General features: G+C 39.8%; 1 protein-coding gene across 25 annotated transcripts in view; it reads right to left on the bottom strand.

Moving 5' to 3' along the window:
• The window catches only part of camk2g2 (calcium/calmodulin-dependent protein kinase (CaM kinase) II gamma 2), a 97745-nt gene continuing 69777 nt past the window's right edge, over positions 1-27968 (bottom strand). For 2 of the 25 annotated variants that reach the window (XM_051959513.1, XM_051959519.1), the window contains 8 exons: positions 25607-25647; positions 21358-21438; positions 18591-18635; positions 17541-17586; positions 11328-11403; positions 11053-11147; positions 9464-9714; positions 1-5234 (listed from right to left, as the gene is read on the bottom strand). In XM_051959513.1, the coding sequence (XP_051815473.1) occupies positions 9482-9714; positions 11053-11147; positions 11328-11403; positions 17541-17586; positions 18591-18635; positions 21358-21438; positions 25607-25647 (617 nt within the window). In that variant the 3' untranslated portion in view covers positions 1-5234; positions 9464-9481. The other 23 variants (XM_051959517.1, XM_051959525.1, XM_051959512.1 and 20 more) reach the window with 14 other exon arrangements.

Below are 27968 nucleotides of genomic sequence, written 5' to 3'. Positions count from 1 at the left end.
TCCGTTTTGAAATGCTATTTTTATTAAATACTCTTTCATTTTCCAGTAATAACAAAGCTATGAAGAACAACCATCCAAACAAACACTTGATAGTTTTTAATGTATGCTTTTTATTAATGGTCATGCAAAAATCCAGCATCCAATTGAAACCGATAGTATAGACATACGTGGCCCCTTTTCTCGGAAGGTTACAATGCGGTAAGTTCACCTTCAAAGGGCCACATACAAGCTAAGGCTTTTGCTCATCTTTTATGCATTTAATGCGAGATAACAACACTGGATTTGGATACCTCAGACAGCCATTTCATAACCTCGAGGATGCAAGTAACATAGATTTCCATTTCTTTATCAAGTAAACAGTGAAAAATTACCAGAAAGTAGACATGCATATTTCTTCCATTTGTAAAACTGCATATATAGTGTTGCTGTTAAAGATTGTGGTTTTTAAATTCTCCTTTTTCCAACATCTGCAGCGTTCCAAGAATCTTTTCGGCCCACCAGTTTCTGCTAACGCATATTAGACTTTTGCCAAAGTGTTTGAACTGTTTGGTTTTAGTTTTGCACACATTTTAAAAATAAAAATGTAGATGCAGCAAAACGACAGACGACAAACTACTTCAGCTCCTGTGATTTGTATTTAGGTAGTTCCTGCAGTCATCCCGAAGTTAATTAATATTTGGTCACATTTCTTATTTACAGCATACCCTGTCACATTAAAACACTGTTAAACTACACTGCATCCCAATATCATTTTACATTTATTAGCAAATGAGCACTGAACTGTGACGTACTTTATATTGATGCTGATTTGATTTTACAGCACTGAAACGTTTCACAGTTAAAACCATTAGATCCAAGTTTGTCTGGTTTGAAATCAGCTCTTTAAAACGTGAAGCGGTGCAGTGTCAAAAGCAAATTTAAAAAGATTACTTCCTCTAACAAATTCGCACAGATGATTTCAAATCAATGCTGGAATTACAATTATCAGCTGATCAAAACCTGAAACCAAGGCAGCACATCTGGTTTCTACTGACCCCAAGTGGCCAAAATGATGTTACTGCACGTGCACATGTCCGGTTCTACGATAATCAAATTGGTCATTTTAAGGGTTATTTTCAGATGTATAAAAATCGAGATGCTGAATTGGACTGGTGAGAAATTTTAACATCAAAACACAACATGAAAATTCATCTTTCAAGAGAGGCAAGTTAAGGCTTCACCTGAAAAAAGGTATTCGTACTGTATGAGGTGTATTTCAACCAGATAAACGGCCCCAGATGATTCTGAAAGTAAAATAATTCAATGCTGGCACTGACTGTCAGTTCAGTAATTATTTGCAGATAAAACATAATAACTGTCTTTCTTTGACTGATAAACTGAGATTCAGCGCCCAGATCCTCAGCTAATAGGTCAAATATGAGAAATACCTTTTACTGTCTCATGTCACACAAGATTGGATGTGTTGTAGCCGTTTAGTAAAACTCAGCAGGGCCTGGTGATGGTTTAACAAACAGTGATTCCCAACCTGGAGTAGAATAAATAAATTTAAGGTGTCATGTGGAGTTCAGTATCTCTACAAAAAAAACAACAACTATCCAACATATTCTTAACATTAATAAACATGTTGAACGAATGCATTTCCTTCAGCAAAACATCTTCAAAGCCAGATTTCTTACAAGTCTATAATTGCATCCATATTGACTTACTGACAGCCACCTTCTTCACTGCCTTTGTTGGCGCTTTGCTACAGATCTAGGCTTGTTTTTACCACCTGTAGATGGATGGAATAACCTGAAACCATCAGCAGGAATGTATCGTGTTACCCGCATGCACCACATGAGGAAAAAATAACTAAAAGTCGACAGTGTCTTTAACGAGATATATTATAAACTCTTTCCATATTTAGGCCCGTGTTTCACCTGTGTGATGAAATGTGTCACAAGACAAAAGGTTGAGAATCACTGTTTGGTAACTAACTAAAAAAGCGTGAGTGGGTTCACTTCAGCACAAACAGATTTTTGTAATAACAGGACAAGCAGAGGTGTAATAATTAACATTATAACAGAAAGCTGCACCATTATTAACCCTCGTGTCGTCCTGCACGTCAAAATTGACCCGTTTTAAAGTTTGAAAATGTGGAGAAAAAAATTATTTTCTCAGTGAAACTTCTGATGTCCACATTTTCAACATTTTCAGGAAATTTTTGAAAATTTTTTGGTGGAAAAAAGAAGCTAAAAAAATGTTTCTTTAAGAACATTCAAGAAAAACAAACCTAACAAAATCCAGCAAATTCCACTGGATTTTGGTAGATTTTAATGATATATATGTAATCACTTTAGATATTTTTAGGATTTATTTGGGAAAATTTGTACTCATTTTTTGGAAAATAGTTACAAACATTTTCTTTTTGCCAAATTCAAGGGGATTTTCTTTATATAAAACTTTCCAGGGAAATTTTCAAGGAATTATTGGAATTTTCTTCCTGAAGATTTTTGCAAATTTTCAGAAATTTTTTTTGCTGAATTTTTGAATTTTTTTCAGACAAGGAAACAATATTTTTGGTGCCCGTAAATGACGACGACAGGAGGGTTAATGCCCCTGTTTATGTTTACATCTTTGTTTTTCCTGCTACTACATCTCAACATGTTGACGTTTTAGCTTCCTTTTAATCAAAAACTCTAATATCAACTGTCCAAAAACTTTGGCAAACCTGTTCTCCCCCAAATCAGTCCCCCTGCTTTTTAGATAACCCCTGAAGTTCAACTGCGTCTCACTTTTCCCTGTCGACATTCCCATGACTGTGTGGAAACGCACAATGAAAGAAAAGCATCTGGTCAGAACGGTGGCATCAACAGACAACTGGGCCGGCGCCCACAGCACGAACAGAACTACTTAGAACCATAAAAAACATCACATAGTTTCAGTACTGGTTTTACAACGCGTCGTCATGGTGCAAAAAGTGTAGGGGGGGGGGGGGGCACAGTTTTCATGGCGTGTCAGATATGTCACAGCACAGGCGGCTGATACAGGAGGACGGGGTCACGTATGATTCACAACGTTGTTCTTTTAAAGTTTGCTTCAAGGTGTCGGTACACAGACATGATATGTGATGTTCTGAAGCATCTTTGTGGTTTCTGCTCGAACAGAAGCAGCAGCAACAGCCTACGTAGTGCACGAGTTACGATGGAGCAGCGTAGCACAGAGACGGGACGGACGGCAAGCCTCACCCCTCCACAGGTACAAAGTCACACACTCACAAGGTTCTACAACAGTGAAAAAACAGTGCTGCAAAGTGGAACCACTGACACACAGATATGTTTAGTCCTCTTTTAAAGGGAGAATCGTTCACCTCCTGTGCTTATATGATGCTGTGACTTCCAATAGCAAAGGATTTTGTCTCAAGATTGCGCATCGATCAGTGAGTGAGGGGCGTTTTTAAAAATAGTTGTGGCAGTCTCCATTCATTTCAACCCCTCTAATATATTCTTTAAAGTTCTGGCTAAAACAACTGATAAAAATATCAACATCAAAACACTGACAACTACAACATTTACAACAAAAACTGACAGAAGGGACCAAATCATTGATTGCCATCAGCAAAGGTCCCACAGCCCTCCAGACGGCGTCGCCCTCTCCCCGTCATGCCTTTTTTTTTTGTGTCCAATCCCTCGGCATGGATTTCCTTTTTAACATGCTTTTTATAGCCAGGACTTCACACCGAAGTACAGCAAGCCAAGACGGACGATACACAAACTTTTAGGAACACAGTCAGAACAAGAGACAGGCGTTTAGGGTGACATCATCATCATCACACGGCGTGGCGCTACTACGACAGTAATGGGGCTGATCAGCGAAGGTCACGACACCCGGAGAGGCAGGAATGATGAAGTAGAGGGGCAGAGGTAGGGTGGAAGGGAAGGATTTTGGCGAGCGTAACCTGAAGTTGCAGAAAGGTTCACTCCCTCGGAAGAGCAAACACAACAGCATCGAGTCGTAAGTGTCTGTGCAAAAACAGTACAGGCCATTAGATAGTTCAGTTATCATGCTTCACGGCAAAAAACACAGAAAAACAAAAGAAAAGTAAGAAGTTGGCGTGAGAGTGTCCGTGCTTTCAGATTTGGTCGTCAAACGTGAGGAGCTCTAGACTTCTAACTGACGGCGCCACCTAGTGTTCAAACACCGCAGGGCGGACAGATGGAGACCTTCTGCAACTTCAGGATGAGCTGGCCTGGACGCCGTCTGAAGCTCCGGAGAGGCTCGACCTCAAAGGCTGGAGCACAGTGTGTGTTCATGCAGGTTGTGTGTGGATATGTTTTTTATTATTTACACCTCAGGACATCAAAACAGGAAGAAAAAGACCCACTCTCATGCCAAAATCCCCTCCCTACACCCTGAAAGCAAAGAACGTTTCCCTCCTATATAAATATCTGTTTATACACAATTCTGTTAAATAAAATCCCCTTTTGATTAAAAATTACTCAACACAAAATACTTTAAAATATTATCCCTCCTTCAGGGGATAAAACAAAACACATGATACAAAAAGACAAAATAAAAATAAGGGTCCCTTCAGTAACACATCAAACGCCTAAACCCTTTAAAACATCATGTCAGATCAAAGCGGACACTGAAAATGTTGTTAAATTCTGATATTGAGTAGATATTAGTTGCTCCCCACCCGCATAAACCTGTAAAGTGTAAAACAAACAACACCTGTAATAAAGTCGACTTTCTGCTGCTCCGTCGAGACAAAAACAACTCACATTGTTCCAGATGCTGCCCCAGTCATACGCACTAAGTGTGTGAAGTGTTTTCAGTTGTTATATATATTTTTTAACACGTTAATACTTTTCCACACGGCAGACAAAACAAAGACGGGGGGGGGAGGCCATGGGAGGAAAGGAGCAGGACAGCATCACCCCTGTGTTGCCACCAGAAGCATGCACCATCTCCAAGCAGGGGTTGACATCCGCCGGGCCCCAACATCATCTAGCTAGGGTTGGACTGGATTGGTGTTGCTCGGTGTGGTCGGTCATTCACTCAAGCTTTTGAAATATGCTTTTTTTTGTTTGTTTTTTTTTGGTTTGTGTTTGTGTTTTTTTTTTTTTTTTTTAAACTGTAATGTATTTTTCCAACTTTTGTGTTTTCCAAGCAGCCTCTTCCCAGCCAGGATCCCGGCACCACTCCGACCACGGAGGATAAATGCTCCAAAAAGCTTCAGAGTTCAGGCAAAGCTGGAGAAGAGAGAACACAGTGGCTGGTGAGAAAGCCGTCGATCCCAATCACTGACAGAGGAGCATGCACAGAGTTACACCCCCTGTCAGAAGTTTTAGGACACTGTCTCATTCAAATAAAGTAGAACCTGTCCTACAACTTCTGACAGGGGGTGTATTTCATCATATGGATGTGATCAGGGCAGGACTCTGATCATACATGTAAAGTTTCAGGCAGATTGGAGCATGTTCAGGACATTTACACAGCATTTGAAATTTCATGGTGAAGGATCAAATTCCAGAGGCCGCCACGGACACGCCCTTTGACTTTGGAAAAAGATTTTAATAACTTTGGGTCATTAAGGCCTCCTGTATGTACTGGCCCAATTTGAGGTGAATTGGAGTTTCCCCCTAGGAGGAGTTCACTCTAGAAAAACATGAAAAATGGGCAAAATCTGACATTCAACGCTAAATAGCTCACTTCCTGTTGGGTTGGGAATGTGGCTGTCACTGACTTTTTTGTTCAGTGCTGCATATGTGTACCAAATTTGGTAGATACACCCCCTGTCAAAAGTTTTAGGACAGGTTCTACTTTATTTGAATGAGAAAGTGTCCTAAAGCTTTTGACAGGCGGTGTATATGTCATGGTATTGACTTCCATCTAAAATTTCCACCCTAAGCTCGATACAAATTGAATTCAGAACCATCCTGCAAAGCTTCAGACAGATCTGTTGTAAATGTTTGCACAAAAACATAACAAATGGAGAACTGTCAGTAGGTGTAACAGGGGATTTGTGCTGTGCAGGTGATGGTTACAAATGAACTTGGATGCTAAAGTGGGTGCAGAAAATTCAGAGGCAGATATCTCAAAACCTCAGCAGCTAAAATCTGAAGTCCAGGCATGACTGGACAGCAACAAGTCCCAGTGAGACAGTGTGCATGTTGTAATTTGATTACAAAAACAAAACATCTTTGTTCTACATGTCTGAAAACAGGTGAAACTGTAACAAAAAACTCAAATTCAGCACAAATAAACTTGCAAAATCTCCACAAAAACGGTCAAAACTACCACAAAAAGTCACAAAAGTCACCCCAAAAAGAGCCAAAACTACCCTGAAAGGTTCAAACGACAGAAAAAAGTCCAAAATCACCACAAAAGAACAAAACTACCACAAAACAGGAGAAATTGTGACACGAACTCAGCACAAAAACATGCAACATCTCCACAAAAACGAAACAAACAAAACAACAAAAACATCTTTTAATGCTGGATAACTCACCAAAGTATTTAGATGTTTGGAAAATGTGCTTCTTTGCTAAGATGTGCTTAGTTTAACCCGACATTCATCCTGTAAGCAGGGTGTCCAAACTTCAAGATGAACGGTTTTAGGCCATTAATAGACACAGTTTCACATTTTCCCAGAGCCAGGTTAGCTGCTTCATTTGCACCTGTAGTCTTTAGGTTCACCTTAACTAACCACGCTCCGACTCTGTATTAAATGTAAAAACAGGAGTGGCATCGAATGGAACTAACAGAATGTCACAGCTGATGTTCAAACATTTTTCCTTGAGTTAGCTCATAATAACGTCTCCATCCTCTCTGACCCACAGCTGTATTATGACACAGTGTCAAGTAAAATACCAGACCGCTGTGAGTCAGTGTACCCTCAGCTGTGGCTGCTCAGGCATGCAATGGGATGGAAGAATTTTTGGAGAATTACTAGTGATTCCTGACAGGATGATTTATATTCCTCTGGTCCTCATGAACAGCAGGTTTGTTGGTCCAGTAATGAGGAGAAATGCAGTGACAGCTGATTACCACACCAAAATAACAACACTAGTCCATGATCATTCTACTTATGATGTTCTGAAGTGACGTTTTTCATTTGTAAAGGGCCGACATTAAACACCTGCTGGTTGTGAGCATGTCTGCTTTTCCCGACTGCAAGGGTGAAGCTGTGGTTGGATTTGGTTTTTGTTACTCTGCCAAGGAACGTGGTGAAGTCCGTTTGTCTTTCTGTGAATCCGTCTGTCTGTCAGCAACATTTCTCAAAAACGGACTAACGGATTTGGATGAAATTTTCAGGGAAGGTCAGAAATGATATTGTGAGACAGCAGCATGGCGTCCCTGTAACCATGACAACAAGCGACAGATAAAATGACTCCAAATACGTCTGAAACAAGTTTTAAACTGTACATTTTAACGACCAAACTGTGACTTAAACAGTTTATTCCACCCAAAATACCACGTTCTGCCCAAATACTTGTAGTTTATTCCACCCAAACAGAACTTTCTAACAAATTAAATCAACAAATTTGTCCAAAATGACTTAATTGTTTCCAAACTGACTGGAAATTTGTCAAATTTTCCTAAAGTCTGTCTGAAATTTGTCAAAAATGACCTAAACTTTGCGCTAGATGACTCATAACTTCCCCCAAATGCTCAAAATCCATCTAAAACAAGGTAAAAGTTGCCAAAAAATTACATAAAATGAATCAAATGTTTCCAAACTGACAGATTTGTCCAAAATCATTGAAATTTCTATCATTGAAATCATTGAAATGTGCTTTAATGTAACCCAGTGAGTCAAAATTGTACCTAAATTATTTGAAATTTGGCCACAAATAAATTTAAAAAACACTCTAATCTGTCCAGAATGACAGAAAATTTTTCCTAAATGAGTTTTGAAGAATTGTCATCTGACCGCTGCGGACTTATCGGGACTTATCCATCGGAAATGACACAAGGCCGCTCAGTCTGTGTGTCAGGCACAGCTGGTGAAAAAGCTCCTCTAGTTTCCTTTTTAACGCAGTGATGCAGACTGGTGCCTGACACACAGACTCAACCACAACCAGCAGCAGAACTGTACGCCTGCGGTGGTTGTTTTTCTGGCTGAGCGTTGTATCGACCCTACTGTATTCCTTAATAATCAAACAAATCTGTCACAGAAGCACCACAGGTTAAAACAGTAACAGCTGCTGAAGTCCAAACAACAGCCAGAGCTTCACCAGCACAGCGGGCAGAACAACTGCAGCTGTGTTCACAACCAGCAGCTGAATCCTGTCCTTTTAAAAAGATGAATGCAGGTGTCACATCATCTGTCCTCCTCCTGTAGAAACTGCAGAATGTTTCAATAAACTGGCAGCATGTTGCGACAGGACTGGACCAAGACACCGACTGTTCATAAGGACTGGAAGAAAAGCAACAATTACTGCAAACTGATGCAAAAATCGTCCTCAAAGAAATGTTCACTGTGACCTTTGGAGGCTCCATAACATGAACCTTCTCATCTAGCACTTGAAAAGATGAGGACAAGAGTGTGATCATGTATTACCATGTAAGTACAGTCCTGCAGATTTATCTACAAATGGAACTTGCAGGAATTCAGAGGTGTACGTATTTTATATAAGCATATATTTTTACATAATTTACACATTTATAATTATGTAGTGTTTTACTTTTCACCACAAAAATGGCAAAAATTACCACAAAAAGACACAAAATCATCCCAAAAAGAGCCAAAACTACCCCGCAAGTTTCAAATATGGCAGCAAAAACGTGCAAAATCATCACAAAAAGAAGCTAAACTACCATAAAACAGGCGAAATTGCGACAAAAAATTCAAATTCAGCACAAAAAGTACCAAAACCACTACAAATGGACAAAAAAATCACCCCAAAAAGAACCAAAACTACCCTAAAAAGTTTCAAATATGACAGCAATTACATGCAAAATCCCACAAAAAGCAACAAAACAGGTGAGAACAGATAACGCTACAACAACACTGAAAGAAATGTATTTTTGCAAGTTGTGAGGAAGCCTGTCTCTAACTATCGCTGTCCATAAAACAGCTGAAGTGTTCCTTAATAATAAACTATCAGACAGACGTGTGGAACCATCAGTATGTCTTCCTGCTTCGATTCCTGTTAAATTGGCTTTCGCAGTGCACCGTATGAAGTCATGATGAATCGTGTTTGTGGGGAACTGTTCATTAGAATGCTGACAAGCTAATGAACAGGATGAATTCTGTGTCAGGGACGAGTCCACCCAAGAGGACGACGAGACAAACAGTAAAGATCTGCTCCCTCAAGGCTACAAGCTCCACATTGTAGCTTTAAATGCTGCACTGTAAAAACCCCTGAAGAGCCAAACAACCCGTGCAAACAGCTTTTACAGGCTGTAATCCTTCCACGCAGCATAAAACTGTCAGTACCCCCTGCAGAGTGTCATTCCAGTGAGGTGTTCTCACCTTGCCTGGCTTGTCAGTTCACTGCAGGGGTGCTGCCGGCGCTCCTGAACAGTGGAAGTGAACGTTGAGCCACTTGGCGTCGCGGCGATGCCAAACGCGCGTCTCCTCTGACTGGCAGGAGCGCGGCCGTCCCTGGCTGTCCATGTACTGCGTCAGGCGGATGTAGGCGATGCAGGCGGCGTCCTCACCGATCAGATGGACGTGAGGGTTGAGGATGGTGGTGTGCACCGGCTTGCTGTTTTTACTCAGAACTGTGGGGATGAAAACGTGCGGGTTAGGTGTCAGTGAGCAGCTCGGTTATCATGCTAGATAACGGCTGGAGGAACAGTTTAACTCACGAATTAATGGCTTCACTTTGACATTTAACGCATTTGAATAAACAGACATTGACGTCAGCATGACATTAAGCACTTTTGAAAACGCCGCAATCTGGACTTGAACTTTAAAGTTTAGTGCAGAAGCTGTTAAATGGGAAAAGAGGAAACAGTACAGAGTTTACTGGCTAATTGTTCCTGCTACAAAGATGTTTAACGGGATGGACAGCAGCAACGACAAGTAAATTACCGGTTATATTTTTTTAAGCAAACAATTTAGTGGATCGAGCGTCACAAACGGTCAAATTTCATTTTTTAAAAAAATCTGGACTGTGGATTGTTAGTTGGAAAAAATGACTTTGGTCCTCATTATATTTATATTAAAGTGGAAATAAACTATCATTATGCAGTACATGTTGACTGCTAGGGCTGCATAGTGGTTAGCACTTTCGCCTTGCAGCAAGAAGATCCCCGGTTCAAATCCCAGGGTGGGATCTTTCTGCATGGAGTTTGCATGTTCTCCCTGTGCATGCGTGGGTTTTCTCCGGGTACTCCGGCTTCCTCCCACAGTCCAAAAATATGCTGAGGTTAATTGGTTACTCTAAATTGTCCGTAGGTGTGAATGTGAGTGTGATTGTGTGTCTGTATATGTAGCCCTGTGACAGACTGGTGACCTGTCCAGGGTGTCCCCTGCCTTCACCCGAGTCAGCTGAGATAGACTCCAGCACCCCCCATGACCCTAGTGAGGATAAAGCGGTGTATAGAGAATGGATGGATGGATGGATGTTGATTGCTAGTGTCAGAATGTGGCAGGAGCACTGGGAGTGGAGTTATTGCTGCAGAAGACCACTACTAATAATACTATGAAGGGCAGAGCAGCCAATTTTAAATCAGGTTTTTGCTGGAACTTCCTGGTTACACTTCATAATGCAGAGAGAAGGCTTTTCCACTCATCAGTTAGCAGGAACTACAGTAATGTGCCGGCTAAGGAGGCAGCGAGGAACACTGAAAGCCAGCAAACATGCGTGTAAACAATGCTCTATTAAATATATTAGTTTATAAAATTAGAAGAAAGATGGGCCACTTCCTCACTGCCTTCTAACTTCAGCATCACTTACTATTTACTTTTTGTTTACCATTTTCTTCCTGATCTATCTTTTCTTTTACTCTGATATATAATTTTGCTAACACTGATTCTAGACTGAACTCCTGTAAGCAGAGTAATCAAACACAGCGGTAAATTCTGCTACAAATCTACCAAACTGAGCAACTTACGGTTCTCAAAGTAGAACTTGTGGAAGTCCATCCCCTCCACCAGGTTTCCGAGGGCCTCTGGCTCAAAAGAAGTCAGTCCAGGGTCGCAGATTCTCCTGTCAGAGGAAAATACCACCTTAAATAATCCTCCAGATGTATAACACGTATATCGAACACAAAAATGACTTCTTGTAGAGCAACACATAAAAATGACTCAGAGTTTCTCTTGACAAGATGTTTTGATCAATGATGACTCGTACACAAAGGAATGTATTAACCGGCTTCTGTTAACTCACGTGTAAGCCTCAAAGTCTCCGTTGTTGATGGCTTCAATCAGCTGCTCTGTCATCTTTATTATCTCCTGTTTACGAGCTGAAAACACAGAGAGACGAGGAGACGACCACAAGAGGTTACAGACGGTCAGGAGTTGTCTGAAGGTTCAGCATGCACGTCCCCAAACCACACGCTTCACCTCAGCTTACTGTCTGACATTTGGAATAAATTCCTCACATGGGCACCGCCTTTGGTAAAAATGAGTGACATTTGAAGTCACCCCGGAAAAAAAAAAAAATAGAAAAACCCACACCAGACTCTCCACACTGCACACAAAATCAAAAAGAGTATTTAATGCTGCATGTAAGCGTCTCTAAGTAAAAACATCTGCTCCAAAATCTAACTCTGCTGCAATTTTTACATCTGAGAACATTAAATTCTGCAGGTGCACCATCACTCAACCAGACCAGATAATAAGAGCAAGGCTGGAAGTACATCACACTGAATAAACTACAGCAGAAGACAGAAGCACACCTCAGACTTCATGGATGTTTATATTCAACAAATGACTAAAGTACCATGCAGTCCGAAACCTGCGTGTAGCTCCGACCATAAAGTCCAACCTTCTGCCAACAAGTGGCTCAGAAAGTTAGAACAAACCACACGAACACTGCTTCAGGAGCACAACCTGCCCGACACTTACTCTGCTGCAGGTTGCTGCTGCTGCCTGCAGGGGGCGACAGAGCTGACTCCGGTTCAGGACAGGAGCTCTGAGGTGGACTGGGCTGAGCTACGGAGGCAGAGGGGCTATTAACAGCCTCCTGTGGGGGAGCAGCTGTAGGCAGGTACAGTCCAAGTAAAATAATGTCACAGACATGGCTTCTCAGCTTCGGTAAATACTTTAGTATGAAGTATATCACAAAGGTAATGTACGAAATTAGGCTCAAGACACTCAGTGAACTGCAGTTACATCAGAAGGCCAGTAGATGGCAGCACAGGAGGGCAGCGCAGGAAGTTAGTGGAAAGACTGGAAGCGAGAATGTCACATTTTTCATTTATTATTTAGGTGTGGAATTTCAACAACAATGCGTCTTGTTTTTCTTGCAGGAGGACCGTTTCAGAGGAAAGGCCAGAGCAGAAAGGTCAGAGCTGAATCAGGTAAACTGCTGCTGACTTACAGGAGGCTGGAGGGCCGCGAGGAGATGGAGTCTGGACCTGTTCCTCAGCAGTGCTGCACTGTGTTAACCCTGAACTGTCTGTACGAGGAGACTCACCGGCAGCCGCTGCCCTCATCACAAGACAAACACACAAATACACACAGATGCAAACTGACAGGAAGTCTCAGAGGATTCTCTTATAATCCAGCACAGACTCACTTTAAATTATTCTGTCACTAATTTTTGATCCACTGATTGTTTTGTTGGTAACATAATAGAAAAAAAGAGTCGTAAGCTTCCAGTGTGACATATTCAAACAGCTTGTCTGAAAAAAATCCAGAAACATTCAATCTTAATTCACATAAAAACAAAGAAAAGCACCAAATCATGATGTTTGTTGAGCTGAAGCTAGCGAATACTTTAAGAATTTGCTTCATAAATGAACTAAACTCAATAGACGCCTCCGTTAACTGGCTAAACATTTCAGCACTAATATCTATTTATTATTGCATCACCGGAAAAAAAAAAAAGAAATATGAGCTGGACATGCCACCTGAAAGCAGCAAAACCTCTCAGGTCAGTTGTGCTGTAAAGTGAGACGCCTTTCAGGAGGTTTAAGTACAGACATTAAGGCCAAATGATGCAGATCAGCAGCCTGTTGCACCAGTAAGCTACCGTTATAAGTCAGTTTAGTGTGGGAGGTAAAACAGACCATTCAAGTTCACAACAATGTAGATTTAAGATAGAACATGCAAGACCTGAAGTCGTAAACACAACCCTGACTTTATGCTCTCAGTTGATACAGCAAACTGCTTGTTTACACGTTCAACAATTACAGAGGAACAACTGCTGTCATGTTTGTGTTCACCTGAAGAGTACACGTTTATTATTATTAACGTTATAATACGTCTTTTAGCTCTGCGTGTCGACTCTACCAACACAGGGGCATACTGTACTCTGCAGCTGATAAGTGTGGAGTGTAAAATGGGGGTTTAGAGCTTCACATTGTTATTATAAAATATTAAATACAGATTAATGTACACCTACTTAGAGAAAAAAAAAACTTTTTGGTGTTTTTAATGCACGCCCTGTTTCAGTTCTGAGTCATTCTGTGAACTATTTATGATTCTCACAAAGTTATGACTTAAAACACTGAAACTGATTATTGTAAAAAAGGTACAGAAATTAATTTGTATTGTTAATATTAACTTAATACCACTTTATGGTATTTTTGCTCCTCAAAGCATTTTTTTTTTTTACAAAGTTAACATTGTTTGAGCAGTAGGTTATTTTCTGCGTGAAATTATTCTGTTATTTGGAATACATTCAAGCTTGACTTCTATGATGTTTTATTTGAAATGAACATAGCCGCTCACACTGCTTACTAGCCTAAACAGAAACAAACCTACTCTGGATAAAACATGACTCTTTAGAGCAACGTTTTGATTACAGCTGTCTCGGTTAGTGTAATAAGAGACGGTGCAGCTGATCAAAGAGAGGCTTTTGGTTTGAAACTAACCGGTTAAAACGTCATTGTTGGTGCTAATTTACACTAAAAATTTATCATCACCTGGTACAAAAGGCTGCAGAAGGCTTATAAGATGCCGATTATCTAACATTCTGTTCACTTTCTTCTTTAACTGCACGTCAGCTTGTGTTTTGTATTAGAAGGAGAAATCTGATTTCGAGGCAGTGATGCATCCCAGCAGTGTTTGAGGTAGAATGTCAGTGTAGCCAGTTGAATTTATGTTGTATTCATTTAGCAGATTCTTTCATGTAACGCAACTTAAAGTGCACTCGACCCTGACAAAGAGCCTCTGGACTGCATGTCGGCAGTGATTCTCCATAAGATCAGGTTCTGCTAAACCCATGGAACGCTGCCTTAAGTAACAGGATTAGCTCTTTACTGTAGGTAGCTCTGTTTGACTTCATTCACTTTAAAAGGTCATCCCTAAGCCGAAGACGACTGATTAAAAGCTAAGCAGTGTGGGGCGCTGGCATGCGGACGCTCGGACGACCAGTCAGAGTGAGGCAAAGGAACTCACATAGAGCAGCTTCATTTCAGGGGTTCCAGTTTTTGAAATGCTGTTAAGAGTGTTCCCTTGTTCTACACACAGCTGTAAATACTCCGATCACTGAAGCCATGACTTTGACTTCTAAATACAACCTTGATTAAAGGCCACTCTGCTTAGAACTTCTTCAATCTTACCGAAAACTGTCACGGAGGGAAATGTATTTACTTTCAACTGACTCATCTTGGAGCCTGGTTATATCTGCTGCCTAGTGGACACGTGTTGGTCGTTATTATACTACTTTATAATCTGTTTGAGTCACACATGCACAGTAGATCTCTGTCTATGTGTTGCAAAAACTTGGAGGGTATGTAGACATGCGCCCAGTCTTACGTTTACCCTCTGGTGCTGAATTTTGTGTTGTAGTTGACCTTCACGTACTTGAAGATGTGGAACGTTTGAAGACATCCCAGTGCAGTGACCCGTGTAGACTTGCAGTGAATACAGTCACAAAATGTGGGCCTCATGCGGGCGTCTTCAGAGGGGTTCACAAGGGACCTTTGCAGACTCCGCAGAAAGCATGAATTGAGTAAATCTTAGTGTCTTCAGCTTAGAAAACTATCGGCACAAAAATCAGTCTGAGAAGTTTAAATTCTGCACATAGTGACTTAGAAATAAAAATTAGTTTGTCATAAAGGTTTGTCGAGCTGCATCATTCAGTTTTAAACTCCTTTTGCAAACAGATAAACTCCCCTAACAGCTGAAAAACGCATACCTGAGATATTTGTTCACTATGGCTAGCAGCATTTATGTTTATTAGAAATCGGCTCACTTTTTTTTTTTTACATATAAAACAGTGTTAATGTTACAATTTGTTGAGTAGAATCAGTTTCAATTTATATTAGTTTCAATGATATGTGAAGATTTTACTGAGTTATCAGCTAGTTGTAAGTGAAACACATTTGTTCACGTGAGAAATATTCTATGCATCGATACACCCCCACTGAAAAGGAGGGGAAGTTAAGAGAAATGAGTAGAAACAGGTTTGACGTTTTGCTCTGGAGTTGGGACCTGCCTCCCTAAATAAGCAGAACTCCATCATGCCGTCGGTTCGTACAGAAGACGTAATACTCCCAGAATCTCTTGTCCTTCGCCACACTTGTCGCCAGACGTCAAATTCTGATTAGATGGAAGGACTGTTACCCTCCAACGTTCAGAGAGTGGATCAGAGATATGCTTCATTTTATCAAACTAGAGAAGATCAGGTACACACAGTCAAGGGGTCAGCTGACAAATTTCTCATAATATGGCAGCCTTTTCTGAGTAATGTTGAGACTTTGAGTTCTGATAATTTTGTAGAGGAATAACCTATATAGGTATGACTTAAAGGCATTATGGAGGATGTTTTTTTTGTCTGATTCACATAAAATGAATATACTGACCTTTAGTGGACTTGTATGTATGGTCTCTAAAAGAATAAAAAAAAAAAAAAAATAACTGTGGACATGGCAGGACCTGAAAAACATCAGCCAATCAATGCGCTCGGACCGAGGCGTTTGGTTTGCTCCCTTTCCTGTCAATCAAAAATCTTCCGGCTCAGGCCTAGTTACGTAGATTACGTACGCCTTGGACTTACGTGTTTTCTGTATGTGTTACTTTGGTATAGCTTCGTAGTTAGCTGGCGACTTGTTTTGCTCATCTTTTTTTTTTTTTACATAATGGCAGATAAAGATCCAGGGGGACCCAGCCGTAAAAGACAACTTCACGAGTCCTACGCAAGTTTCTGGAGGGGGGCGTTTCTTCGTAAATGTTAAGAGGGGGGAGGTTAGAGGGGGGTGAGGGAGAGGTTGTATGTGCGCATGCGCATGCTACGTTCAAAGTCGTAGGAAATTTAATCTCCTCTAATGCCTTTAAGATGCTCTGGAAGATACAACTGAAAAGACTCCTGAAAGGTTCCTTTTTCTTGTGTATTTAAATGCTGTCTCTGCACTAGAGTGTTAGATGTCCTGCTATAGACCCCTAAACCCTTATTCAGGGATGGGATCAGCAAGTTCTGATTCCAGCGGAAAGTTGTTGGGGGGGGGGGTTAGATATGTGTGCGGCGGCGGCGGAGCAGCGACTTCCAATCGCTGGGCAGTTTACAATCGTTGTTAACAAGCTATCGTTAACGTCGTTACCATCTCGCGGGAGTATCAGCGACAATAAAGTGTTCAAACATGAAATGAAATCGGCGGATCCGCAGAAAATTCCCATCCCTGGACTCTACACTTCATGGTGATTCGATTACAGTATTGTACATGACTGCTCTCACTGAGTGGCAGCTAGCATTCAGCGCGGTGGATATTAGCAGCCGTTCGATATTACGACTCACCGACCATAAACATACCTCACCCCCCAAAAAAATTTTCTCCTCAAATTTAGACGATTCACAAGAATGACCCTGGCAATGATAAAATCCGCGGAATTCCCCGGATCCGCAGAAAATTCTCATCCCTGCTTATTATATATATATTACTCTGCGCCCCCCCCCCCCTTTTTGTGTATGTACTGGAGAAACATGTCTTTGTATCCTTAATACGAAGTTGTTTTCTTTTTTGTTTTCTTTCTTCTGGATGTTATCAAGGTTTTGGGAGGGGGTGGAGGCTCATATTTGCACTTAATACTGTTTTGACATCATTGTACCATTGTGAGTTACTGGAAATGTGAAAATTTAAATAAATAAACCTTGTTCAAAAAGAAGACGTAAACGGAGACGACAGCAGAAGTGTATTATCTGTTAAAGCGGCGTTCAAACACAACATTTATCTTTCCTGTGGTGCCCATCCAACTACTTAACGTGCTGGGTCCTGAAGCCTCGGCTGCCCAGACCGAAGCTCTTTGTTGTGGAACAACAGACTTGACAGCTGCCTGAAACCTCCACCCAGCAGACATGCACTAGCCCCATATGAAGTGAAGTGAAAGATATTTTGTCATTTTTATCTGCCTGACCCGGACAGGATTTAAAGTGAGCAAAAAAAAAAAAAGAGGCATGCAGAGTAGGTGAAGGTTGGACAAGTACCTTTCCTACCTTTCATCTCCTCCTCTTCTGTGTTGTTGCAGCTCTCTGTGGAGCCCTGTCAGACACAAAGGGGGAGACATAAAGGCCGACGGACAGAGAGGGTGGGAGAGGAAAAGACGGAAAAAGGGGAGGGGAGAGAGATAGCAAGGTGACAGGTTTTTAAAAATCTACATGTGAGAAGCTTTGGACGCTTTGGATATAAAGACACGGAGACGATCGGACGGAAAGATGGGCGGATGGATGACTCCCTCCCAGGAGCACAAACCAGCCAGGACAGCAGCGAGGGGAAGCCACAGGAACAGAGCAACAAGGTGTGTGAGATTGTGTAGGTTAACTTTAACAGGAAGGAGTGTGTGTTAGTGTGCTACAGAGCTCCTTGAGAGGAAGCCAAGTGAGAAAAAAAGTGAAAGAAAAGTGATTCTGCAAGCAACACGACAGTGCAAGCATCGTGACAGTTTGCTCCTATTTTAGTAAAAACTCTGACATGAATATTTGAGGACGGCAGTTTTCAGTGTGTATGTGCATCTGCTACAGACGTACGTGTAGGATTTTCTCTTTCATGTCAATCTGAAATTTGAGTTTCATCCCTGCTTAATTTGTCAATTACTTCCTCAATTGATAAGCTGTTTGGTCTATAAATTCTTCAAAAAATGGGTAAAAAAAAATGACGGCTTCAAATGTCCTGTTTCATCTACAACCCACACGTATTAGTCTTAAAGTGGTGAAGAAACCAGAAAATATTTTCAATTTAAGATACCGAAAATCACTCTAACAGAGAATTTATTATCAAAAAATTTGGAGTCTGCTTCTGACTTTTTGCAAGCTGGAAAACGTCGTTACAAATCATCAGTCAAAACAAAGTGCTGAAGTTTGAGAAAAACTTTACTGAGATTCAACCAGTTGGACCTGGATAAGCAGTATGCCATCTACAGCGATGAAGCGTATACTGCTGTTGTAGCTGCTTTGACAGTGATGTTTGGGAATTTGTTTAGAGAAAATCCTCCACGGCTCATTTACGAGTGTTAGCGGTGGCTGGAGGCTGGAGGAGGAGCAGCTTACCTTGGTGCCGTCAGCTGGGTTGTGTACAACAGTTGTCTGGGCTTCCTGGGGGGAGGTAGGAGACACTTTACCATGCAGGGAGGGAATGGATGGAGGGGCACCAGCAGATGATGCCAGGGAATACCCACATATTCCATGACCAACAAAATAAGACGCATGTGCGCACACCAAACCAAAGTAAAGCAGCTACAGTACAGCGGCTGTGGAGCGTTTATGGCGATTCTGGTCCCCATTCACCAGCACTGGATCGATTTAGGGTCTCCACAATGCATGAAAACAGCCACGAACACAATTAAACACCACATATTCACCGGTCAGGACCAGGGCCGAGGAGGAGGATGAAGTCTGGATGCAGATGTTGTCTGCATCAACATCCATGTGAACGTTGGGAAAGCGCTGATCTAATAAACTTAGTTCAAACAATTAGTGATTGTTGCACTAATAAATACCGCTGTTTATTCTTTTTAAGGCCATCAAAAAAAAGATTTCTTTTTGTAGAGAATAATCAAAGATTGTCAGCAGCAAGATTAAAAACCAGGTTGTCTAAAAAAAAAAAAAAATCACCAAAATTTGATCATTAATCAGAGAAAGAAAATGTAAAAACAGAAAAATATTTTGGGATTTTTTTATTATCCAACAGTCCTTGAACTAATAACTTGTGATGTGGGGTTCTGTCTCATTTAAAAACATGCAAAAAATAAATTAGATTCTGTTACAAAAAAACACGAAAAATTCCACACTCTTTACAGGTTTCAGTTTTTGTCAATTAAATTTAACTTTTGCTTTTTATTTTTTTTTATAATTTGTGGTATTACTACTGCGTCATACTGCACAGAAGACATTTTTCAGTTTTCTCTACTTCTGGTCCATTTCCATAGAGGTACATTTCAGTTTAAAAAAAAAGAGCCCACAGTGAGTAAAAATGTGACCGAAACAAAAAATATTCAGACATTCTTTGGGGTCGAGAGTGTTAAGAAAAAAAAAACACAGTATTGACATTTTTTTTAGGAGTGATGAGAACAAGCTAAAGTTCCAGATTCATTAGAGATTAAAAAAAAAAAACACCAACAAACAAAAGCTTTTATCAACCATAAGAATTTTTAAAGATATAATAACCATTTGATGAAGTAAATTCTCTACATGTCGAATTATGCTAGCTCAAAGCTCAGCAACGAATTAGCAACACTTCTGGGTTATAATCAGGTTTATCTTTCCTGCTCCTCATCCTCAGCCTTCACCCTTCCACAGAAACATTCAGCACAAAGCGATTCAAGAGCTCCAAATACTGCACAGTTTGGAAAACAAACCCACAGTTTTACTGGTTTTAGTCGGCCGGTCACACACGCCTCACCTGGATCCAACATTAGAGCATGCAGCCCCTTCAAACACGTATGGGATGGAGGAGAACGTTCGATCTGGGGCCTTTAAAACCGTTACTGTGAACAACGTTGGTGTCCAATTGTTACCTGTGTAGACTGATCTCAAGAGTGCGGAATTTAGTTTGGGATCATGAATACTTTCTTGCATATTTGTGAGAAGACTGACACCAGCAGCTAGTTAGCTTAGCTTAGCACAAACACTGAAGAATTGAGGGTTACAGCCAGCTCAGTTCTGTCCAAAGTTAACGGAACTGCCTCATCAGCACCTCTAAAGCTCAATGCTACATTTAGTTTATTTCCTTTGTGCAAAAACTGGAGTTTAGAATGACAAATTGAGGTTTTACAGGATGTTATTTGCTGGAGCAGAGGTCTCCAACGGGTAAGTTAGTTTGCTTAGAAGTGGTGGTAGATGGGCGTTTTATGCTAAGCTAGGCTACTTGGCTCCGGCTTGAGGCTGATAGTTAAGACAAGAGTAGTACTGTGTTCAAATCTAGTCATTCCCTTAAACTGTTGGATTAACAGCCAGTTAATAATTTCAAAGATTTAGTCATAAATTCAACCAAACTAAACTTAGTTTTCAGTCACTGACTTTGTTCTTCAACATTCAGAAGAAAAAAAATCAGTCATATAGTTTTAAAAGTGTATAAACTGATATAAAAATCAATCCAGCTACGTGTTAGTAAAAGGAAAATGTAACTTTTTCCAAGTTTTCCACGTTTCAAACCTGAGACTGCATCTTTAAAGCTCCACTATGTCTGCCTCAATCCCATTAATGAACACGGGGCTGCATCCTCACGCACCTATGGTCTGTCGGTCATTCATCCACTCGGGCTGCTGTTTTACCCAGAAGTCCTCCTGTTTCACCATTTACTAATTTAAGAGCAATTTCTGTTTTGATGTAGCAGAGCTTCACCCTCTGAGTTCTCCAGCTCTGCTTTCCATGAAATCGTAATAACCCCACTTCAACAGAGCTGAGGTTGAACACGCAAAGGAGTCACCAGGACGTGGCCGAGCACAACTCGATTGAAGTGTCTGCCGTTGTACCGCAAAATGAAAGTCATTTGTCTACCTGTCGGCGTTTGTGCACCGCGTAAATATGAGCGAGTCCACAGGAGGCTTCGGGTAAAACACGAGCCAGGAGAGACGCAGAGCAGTCGTTCAGTTTCAAAGTCATCAAATTCACCGCCAACATCACAATTTGTGCTCAAAAAACAGAAGCGAAAGAGGCAGAGGGTGATGGACGAGACAGAGGACGAAGCGCAGAGAAAATCTGACTCCACATGGGATGTGACCAAAACATGAAGGGGGGGAGACAGAACTAAACACTAAAAAGATGGAAATGATGCCATAAAAAGCCACGTGAGAGAAACCAAAGAGAGATGAGGTACCATTGGAGCTGAAGATGACATGCTGCTGTCTTTGGTGCTGCTGCTGCTTACTACACTGTTTTTACTGTTGGTTCCCTGCGACTGGGGCAAAGAAACACAACACAGGGTGATTCCCACGGGGGCTAAAGCATAAACCAACCGGTGGGAATCACAGGTGCAAAACAGGAATTGAGCCATTATACGGCCGATAGAAATACTCCACACACTAACAGATTTGAAGGAGCACGATCTGAGAGTTAAATGCTAAACAGATTTATCTGAATATCTCTGGAAATCCTCTGCAGCTGGCCGCTTTGTGCGTTTTAAAGGGCAGTTGTTGTGTCATCCTGCTCGTCTGTTGTGTACATAGCTGCAAAGTTCAATCCTTTAATCCATTTCTTTTGATCGGAAACTTGTAGAAGCAGATACCTGCTGAAATGTAAGCGTAGCGACTTTCTGACTGACACGACTAGTTCCTGACTTCAGTGATGAAACTACATCTTACTTTACATCTGCATTAAATGCCTACAATGTTTGCAGATGCTACAACAAATTCAAAAACTAGGGGGGAAAAAAAACATAATGGTTAGTCATTACATGCATTTTTAAACAATAAACATATTTTCAGACTGGATTTCGTGGCATCTGCTGCAGTAAAAGGAGATTTAAGTTTAAATCTAAATCACGCTTAACTAATTAATGGCTGATTTCTGGTAGCAACAAAGTCAGAAATCAGAAAATATGTGGAAAAATGAACAGTCCAGGTCTGTGCATGCAGTGAAAGGCCTTCATGAAGGGGTTTTCTCTAATTGAGAATGAGTGGAAGTATGCACTGTATGTTAGCTTAAACAAATGCAGCATAAAAGCATATTTTACCGAGAAAACTGCTCAGTTTGACCCGATTGTCTTAAACGCATCGTCTTGATTGCTCTAACATAATTAAATCGTCCTATTCTGGTTTACCAATAAAAAAGTCAGAATATGGTTGAAACTAAAGCTCAGTTTATTCTCACCATAATATTAACTGAAATATCATTTCTCTATGCAAATGTGTGATTAAGTTTAACGTTAATTCATTCATTCATAGTCTGCACTTTTAGGTAATTAACCAGGAAAACAAAATATTTTAAGCACAATCACGTACAAAAAATGCATCTGCAGTGTTGTACTTTTAACTACACTGTAAAAAAAAGTTGTTCTTACGGTAAAATTACGGTAAAACATTTCCTACACGTACGGTAAAGAAATGTACTGATATTGTTGATTTTAGGGTTGAAAACATGCTTCATTCCATATTTTACTGTAAAAAAATAGTTTTAACCTTTAAAAATATGAAAATACTACATAAAATAAAGTTTGTGTATAAATATTACAGCATTTTCCATTATCAACACAACAGTTAGTGTATTTAACATTAAATTTATGTATTTCTAGCAAAAATTATGAAACATATTAAAGCATGTTTGTTATTTACAGAAAAGTACATTAATTTGACCGGTACACACTGTATTTTTTACATGTAATAAATGCAGAAATTGCCATGTTACTTGTTATAAATACTGCAGCATGTTTCCATTATCTGTGCAACAATAAGTACATTTAACTGTGACTCTTTTTGAGAATTAAATGCACAAATTACAGTATTGTTATACATATTCCAGCATTTTTCCATTAAAAACTGTGCAGGAGTTAGGAAATGTATTTTTTCAAGAGAAAAAAAAACGTAAAATGTGCAATTTTTCTTTTTTACAGTGTGCAGTTTATGCAATACTTCAAGTAAAACTAAATAAAACTTGGCTTATGAGCAGTTTAAAATAAACTGAGCAGGCAGAGGGTGGAACATAAAGGTGGAATCGACTCATTATGGGGAGAATTTAGCGTCTCTAGTTGGGTTGTTTTGCCCTCTGTTGCTTCAGTGTTCACCTTTTTTCTTTTATATCTGCCGCACCCAATTTCATGGAAGCGAGAACCCCTTTAATAACATTGTTTTCTCCCTCAAACTCTTATTTCTGCTTCTTGTCTGTGTTGTTGGGACCTCCGGGCCGCATGTTCTAGTTCTGCTGCAGATTATAGCCGGAGTAAACAAGAAAACAGTCTGAGCTGGACTCTCCCTTCAGCCGGAGGCTAACTGGATGGAAAGGAGAATGCAAATATTCCCACAGGAAAGTTTAGAGGTGTGGACGAGCGGATTACGTCAATAAAAGGTTAAGAGCTAAGTGCTGGGGGGGTTTTCAGCTGTTTTCCTACAACTCTGAGATGAGCAAATACCTCAGTGTGACTCGTGAAAGCAGCATTTCGGCAGCCCTGTGGCTTACGGGGAACGTCTTCTAGCGGCTCCACAGTCTTTCAATGAGTTGTAGGGAGACTTGTTCGTTAATTAGAAACATTTGAACCCTCAAGAGGTGGATATATAGCGACTGGATTTCACCTGCAGTTATCAAAATGCTTCTCAGTCATGACTGTGAGCATCAGCTTCACAAAACCCCGACTCAGTTTGGTCTTATAGCATCAGAATTAAGTGTTTTAGGAGACTGAATGGTCTTGATTTGAAACTGAATTTTGTTTTTTTTTCTCTCTCCAATAATACTTATTAACTCCAGAAAGATTATCTGTGAAATTCAGGGCTGTTGAAAGAACTAAAGCACGGGTTCATTAAAGCCAAGCTGCAGACTTTGGTGTTAAAAAAAGTGAAATCTGAGATTCCCCCCCCCCCCGAAGTGTGTTGAATGCATGTAACTTCTGATTTAAACACAAAACAGTGTCAATATTAGATTCTATTTTACTCTAATAAAGTTCCTATTTGGCTGTTTTTACTTTTGCCAAACTTCCCATGTTTAACATTTGAAGTTTGGCTTCTTTTCTTGTCTCTAGGGAAAAATTTTTTTTATATTTGTCAAAGCAAGCAAGATATCTTCATAAAAAAACTTGTTGATTAAATAGTAATTGTGATTTTAGGGGCCTATATTGTAATTTTAAAAGTTTTGTAGCAACTAACAAACAATTTAAATATCAGTTTGACTTAGAAAATGCATTAAAATAGCCAAAAAAAAAGGAAATTCCTAAAGAATACTAAAATGTACATTCAATCTTGTTTTTTTTTTGCTTCTTTTTTACTTCCTATAAACCATTTCTAGACCTGAACTGTCTCTAGTTTAATGCTGGAGGTTGTTTGCAGGTGACCAAGACAGCTGTTTAATTTATAGGAAAAAGGGGGAAAAGTAATGAGGGTACAATAATTATGCAAGAAAAAAAAAGGAAAATGGTTGCATATTGATGTTTGCAGTGATTAAAATGTCCAAAATGGCATTCGAGTCAGCATGTTGTGTTACTTGTCACGAGCTGAAATGGTTTTGGCGGCACTTGGGATGAAGGTATGTTGGATGAAATCGGGAAATCCAACAGAAACGACGCCTAAAACACCTCTGCCCAAAAAAGATTCAGGTGAACGTAAGAGATAAAGGGAAGAGGACGACCGGAGGGGGAAAAGACGAAGATAAAGAATGAAAAATGAAGGAAAACGACAGAGCTGATCTCACCATCAAACAAACACTCGAGCTGGACTTCCTTTTCTGACAGACAGCAATGGAAAGGAGGAGGGAAAAAAAATAAAATAAGGGGTCATCGGGAAACAAGGAACTAATTAAAAGAGCAAAAAAAGTGACTCTGCCAGATTGATCCCAGAAAGAGAGAAAAAGAAAAGAGCTGCAGAAGCTCACAGGAACAGAGATGAGACAGAGGAAAAACAGAATCAGCTGCAAAAAAACAGTGCGTTAATTTTTAAAGAAGTCAGTTAATTTGTGTATATTTTAGAGGGTTTAGTTCTGGTTTAAACTGCTGTATGTTATGGGGGTTTTGTTTGGTCATGGCGCTTCACTGCATGCATGGACGCTGACTGTCGGTGAAAACAAAATAACCGCTGAAAAAAAAACTGCATTTCAATAAGCTTGTTGCTCTTTATTGTGTTCCTTACTTTCACTTTAATCTCCAATCTGTGTCACCTTTATCTGCTAACTCAAACATGATCACGCGCCTGCCTCATTTTTAAGATCAATCCTTTCCCCGAAGCCACAAAAATCTTTAAATCGCATTTATCAGATAAATACGGAGCACAAAGGTAATCCAAACTAAAGAGCATAGTGCTTCTCTGTGTGCTTGTAGTATCACAGATATTAGACAGTAGTTAGGGTGGCACAACAAAAGGGAGTTAACAGAAGACAGGAAGAGTAGAAAAAATAAGGCAAGAAAAACCCTCATGGGTCTGAAAACTTACCTTCACACCGTCCGACTTTTTGTTTAGTAAGGTTTTGCACGCTGAAAGAAAGTGATAAAAGACAGTGAGGATGGAGTTGTCCAAAAAAATAATCAAATAATGTCTGAGATCGCTAAAGAGACTAAAAATTGTCCAACTAAAAAGTGTGCTTTCTGAATCACTGAGGGCATAATCTGGCTTTTTCAAGGAATATTTGATGTTGATGATACAGAAATAGCAAACTGAAAATGAAAGGTGCATTTTATAAACAGAAAGCCCAAAAACATCTGAAACTCTTGCTATTTTCTTCCAGCGCATTGTTGGTGTCTATGGAAGACCATTCATGCCAAAGAAAAAAAGAAAGCTGTAAATATTTTACTTAGCTATTACATAATTGAGTAATTAAAAAAAGATCAGATGTAAGCTATAGTTATAATATAGTTACAAAAGAATGATATCATAAAATTTATGCAGAACTACAAGCCGATAACTCAGAATTATACTTAATTATGTATATTTTGCATATATGTTAAAATCAGGCATCAATAAGTCAAATTAAGTGATAATAGGTTTAAAAAAAGCTAAAAAAATTTCATTAACTGATAATTTTAGCGTAGAATCTAATATTTTCTGTACTTTCATTCATGTATAACTTTATGTATTTTCTATTCAGCATTGACATATGTTGATTAAAAACATTAAAAGTAAAAAAAAAGAGAAATTTAGAGGCACTATTGCTCAGAATAAAAGCTAAAATAATCAGCATCAGGAACGATATCCTTAAGCTTTCTTCATTATGTTTTCATCCTTTTAATATTAAAGGTCATTTTACTGCCTGGTTTTACTTTTCATTTCATCAACTATCAAATTTCCTTTTTTCATCAACATTTTTCTTTTTAACATTTATTCCTCCATATGCATGTCTGGTTGTAGAGCAAGAACTAACTTTAAACTTTTACAACCGTACTGTCGAGGAATTAAAAACAATAAACATCAAAAGCAAGCTGAAAAAACAAACAAAAGACTGTTTTCTCCCAAAAATATCAATTTTGGTTGAGTGCAGTCTGATCCTGGTTCAGCGTTTGATCTGCAGACAATCCTCCTCCCTCCTGAAGGCTTTCAGGGATCAGATACGATCAGATTCAGAATGGACGCATTAATAAATTAATGAATGAAATGAATGAATGAGCCTCTAAACAAAACAACCTCATCTGAGTTTCTGCTAAAAATCCGGTAAATACAGTTTGTTTCAGTGCAAGATAATCCAGTTTTCGTGAAACCGACGCTGACCACATCGATATAATATGTACATGAATGACACAGACACACAAAACTAACAGAAAACTTAATAAAAATGTTCACGTAAAAACACTGACTAAAAATAAACACAAACACTCATATTTGTGTCACAGTAATGTTCCAATAATTCACCCTTACCTTCCATTTATAAAGAAGGAAGGAGGGCATTGAAGAGGGCAAGAGAACAGTAATGGATTTAATATCTGCATCTTAACATCTGAACTGAACACTAAAGATGACAGCTGCCAGGCTTTTAGTTAAAAGGCGTTCTTAGACCACAGAGGTGATGGGTTCATGCGGTGACGGTGGCTCATCAACATGTTTGGCATGCAGCAACCACTTCAACGCCTTCATCGAAGAACACATTCCCAACACGTACGAAACTACGAAGAAACCTTTAGGCTCAGGACGTCATCGGTGCAGATTTAAACCCAATTTCTTCACTTTTACACTGTACGAAAACTCGGTCTTTCCAAGTGAAGAAATCTAGCGATTGGAATCGAGCATAAAGAGGATTCCATTAATAACTTATCGGACAAAAACATCCTCTTGTTGATTTATCCCCCTGAATGAACGCAAGCAAGCAGCGAGTTCTGTCATGTGACTGACGTTTACCTCTAGCGGGTTCAGTATGCTTCAAACAAACCGCCCTAAATGGGTCGCTACATTCACCAGTCAGGAAATAAGTAAAAGCAGCCGAGCGTATCTGAAGGCAAAGACTGTTTGTAGCTGTTCTGGATTACCACACTTAATTAAAAGTCTGCTGTCAAGGAGAAGGATGACATCGATCATACTTTGGGTATCGGATAATTGGTTGGCTTTGATTTGTACATACTTTCCATCAAAGTTGCCCAAACACAGTTCAGTTGTAAAATCTCCAGAAGTCCTGCGCTCTGCTCAACTCAAGAATAAATAAAATATGATGCTAGAGTCAAACCTTTAACTAGCTGCTATATTCTGTGAAAAAAAAAAAAAAAAAAAAAAAAGTCTCAGCGAGTCTTTCAGAAACATCCACTTAAGTGCTTGTGTGTTTCTAGTCTTCAAAATTCGAGGCAATGCAACCATCGCAGACATGTTATTGTAT

This window comes from Acanthochromis polyacanthus, chromosome 15 (genome assembly GCF_021347895.1).
Source record: "Acanthochromis polyacanthus isolate Apoly-LR-REF ecotype Palm Island chromosome 15, KAUST_Apoly_ChrSc, whole genome shotgun sequence".
Taxonomy (NCBI): Eukaryota; Metazoa; Chordata; class Actinopteri; family Pomacentridae; genus Acanthochromis; species Acanthochromis polyacanthus.
The sequence above is the reverse complement of the archived record's forward strand: the minus strand, read 5'-3'. Positions and strand labels throughout refer to the sequence as shown.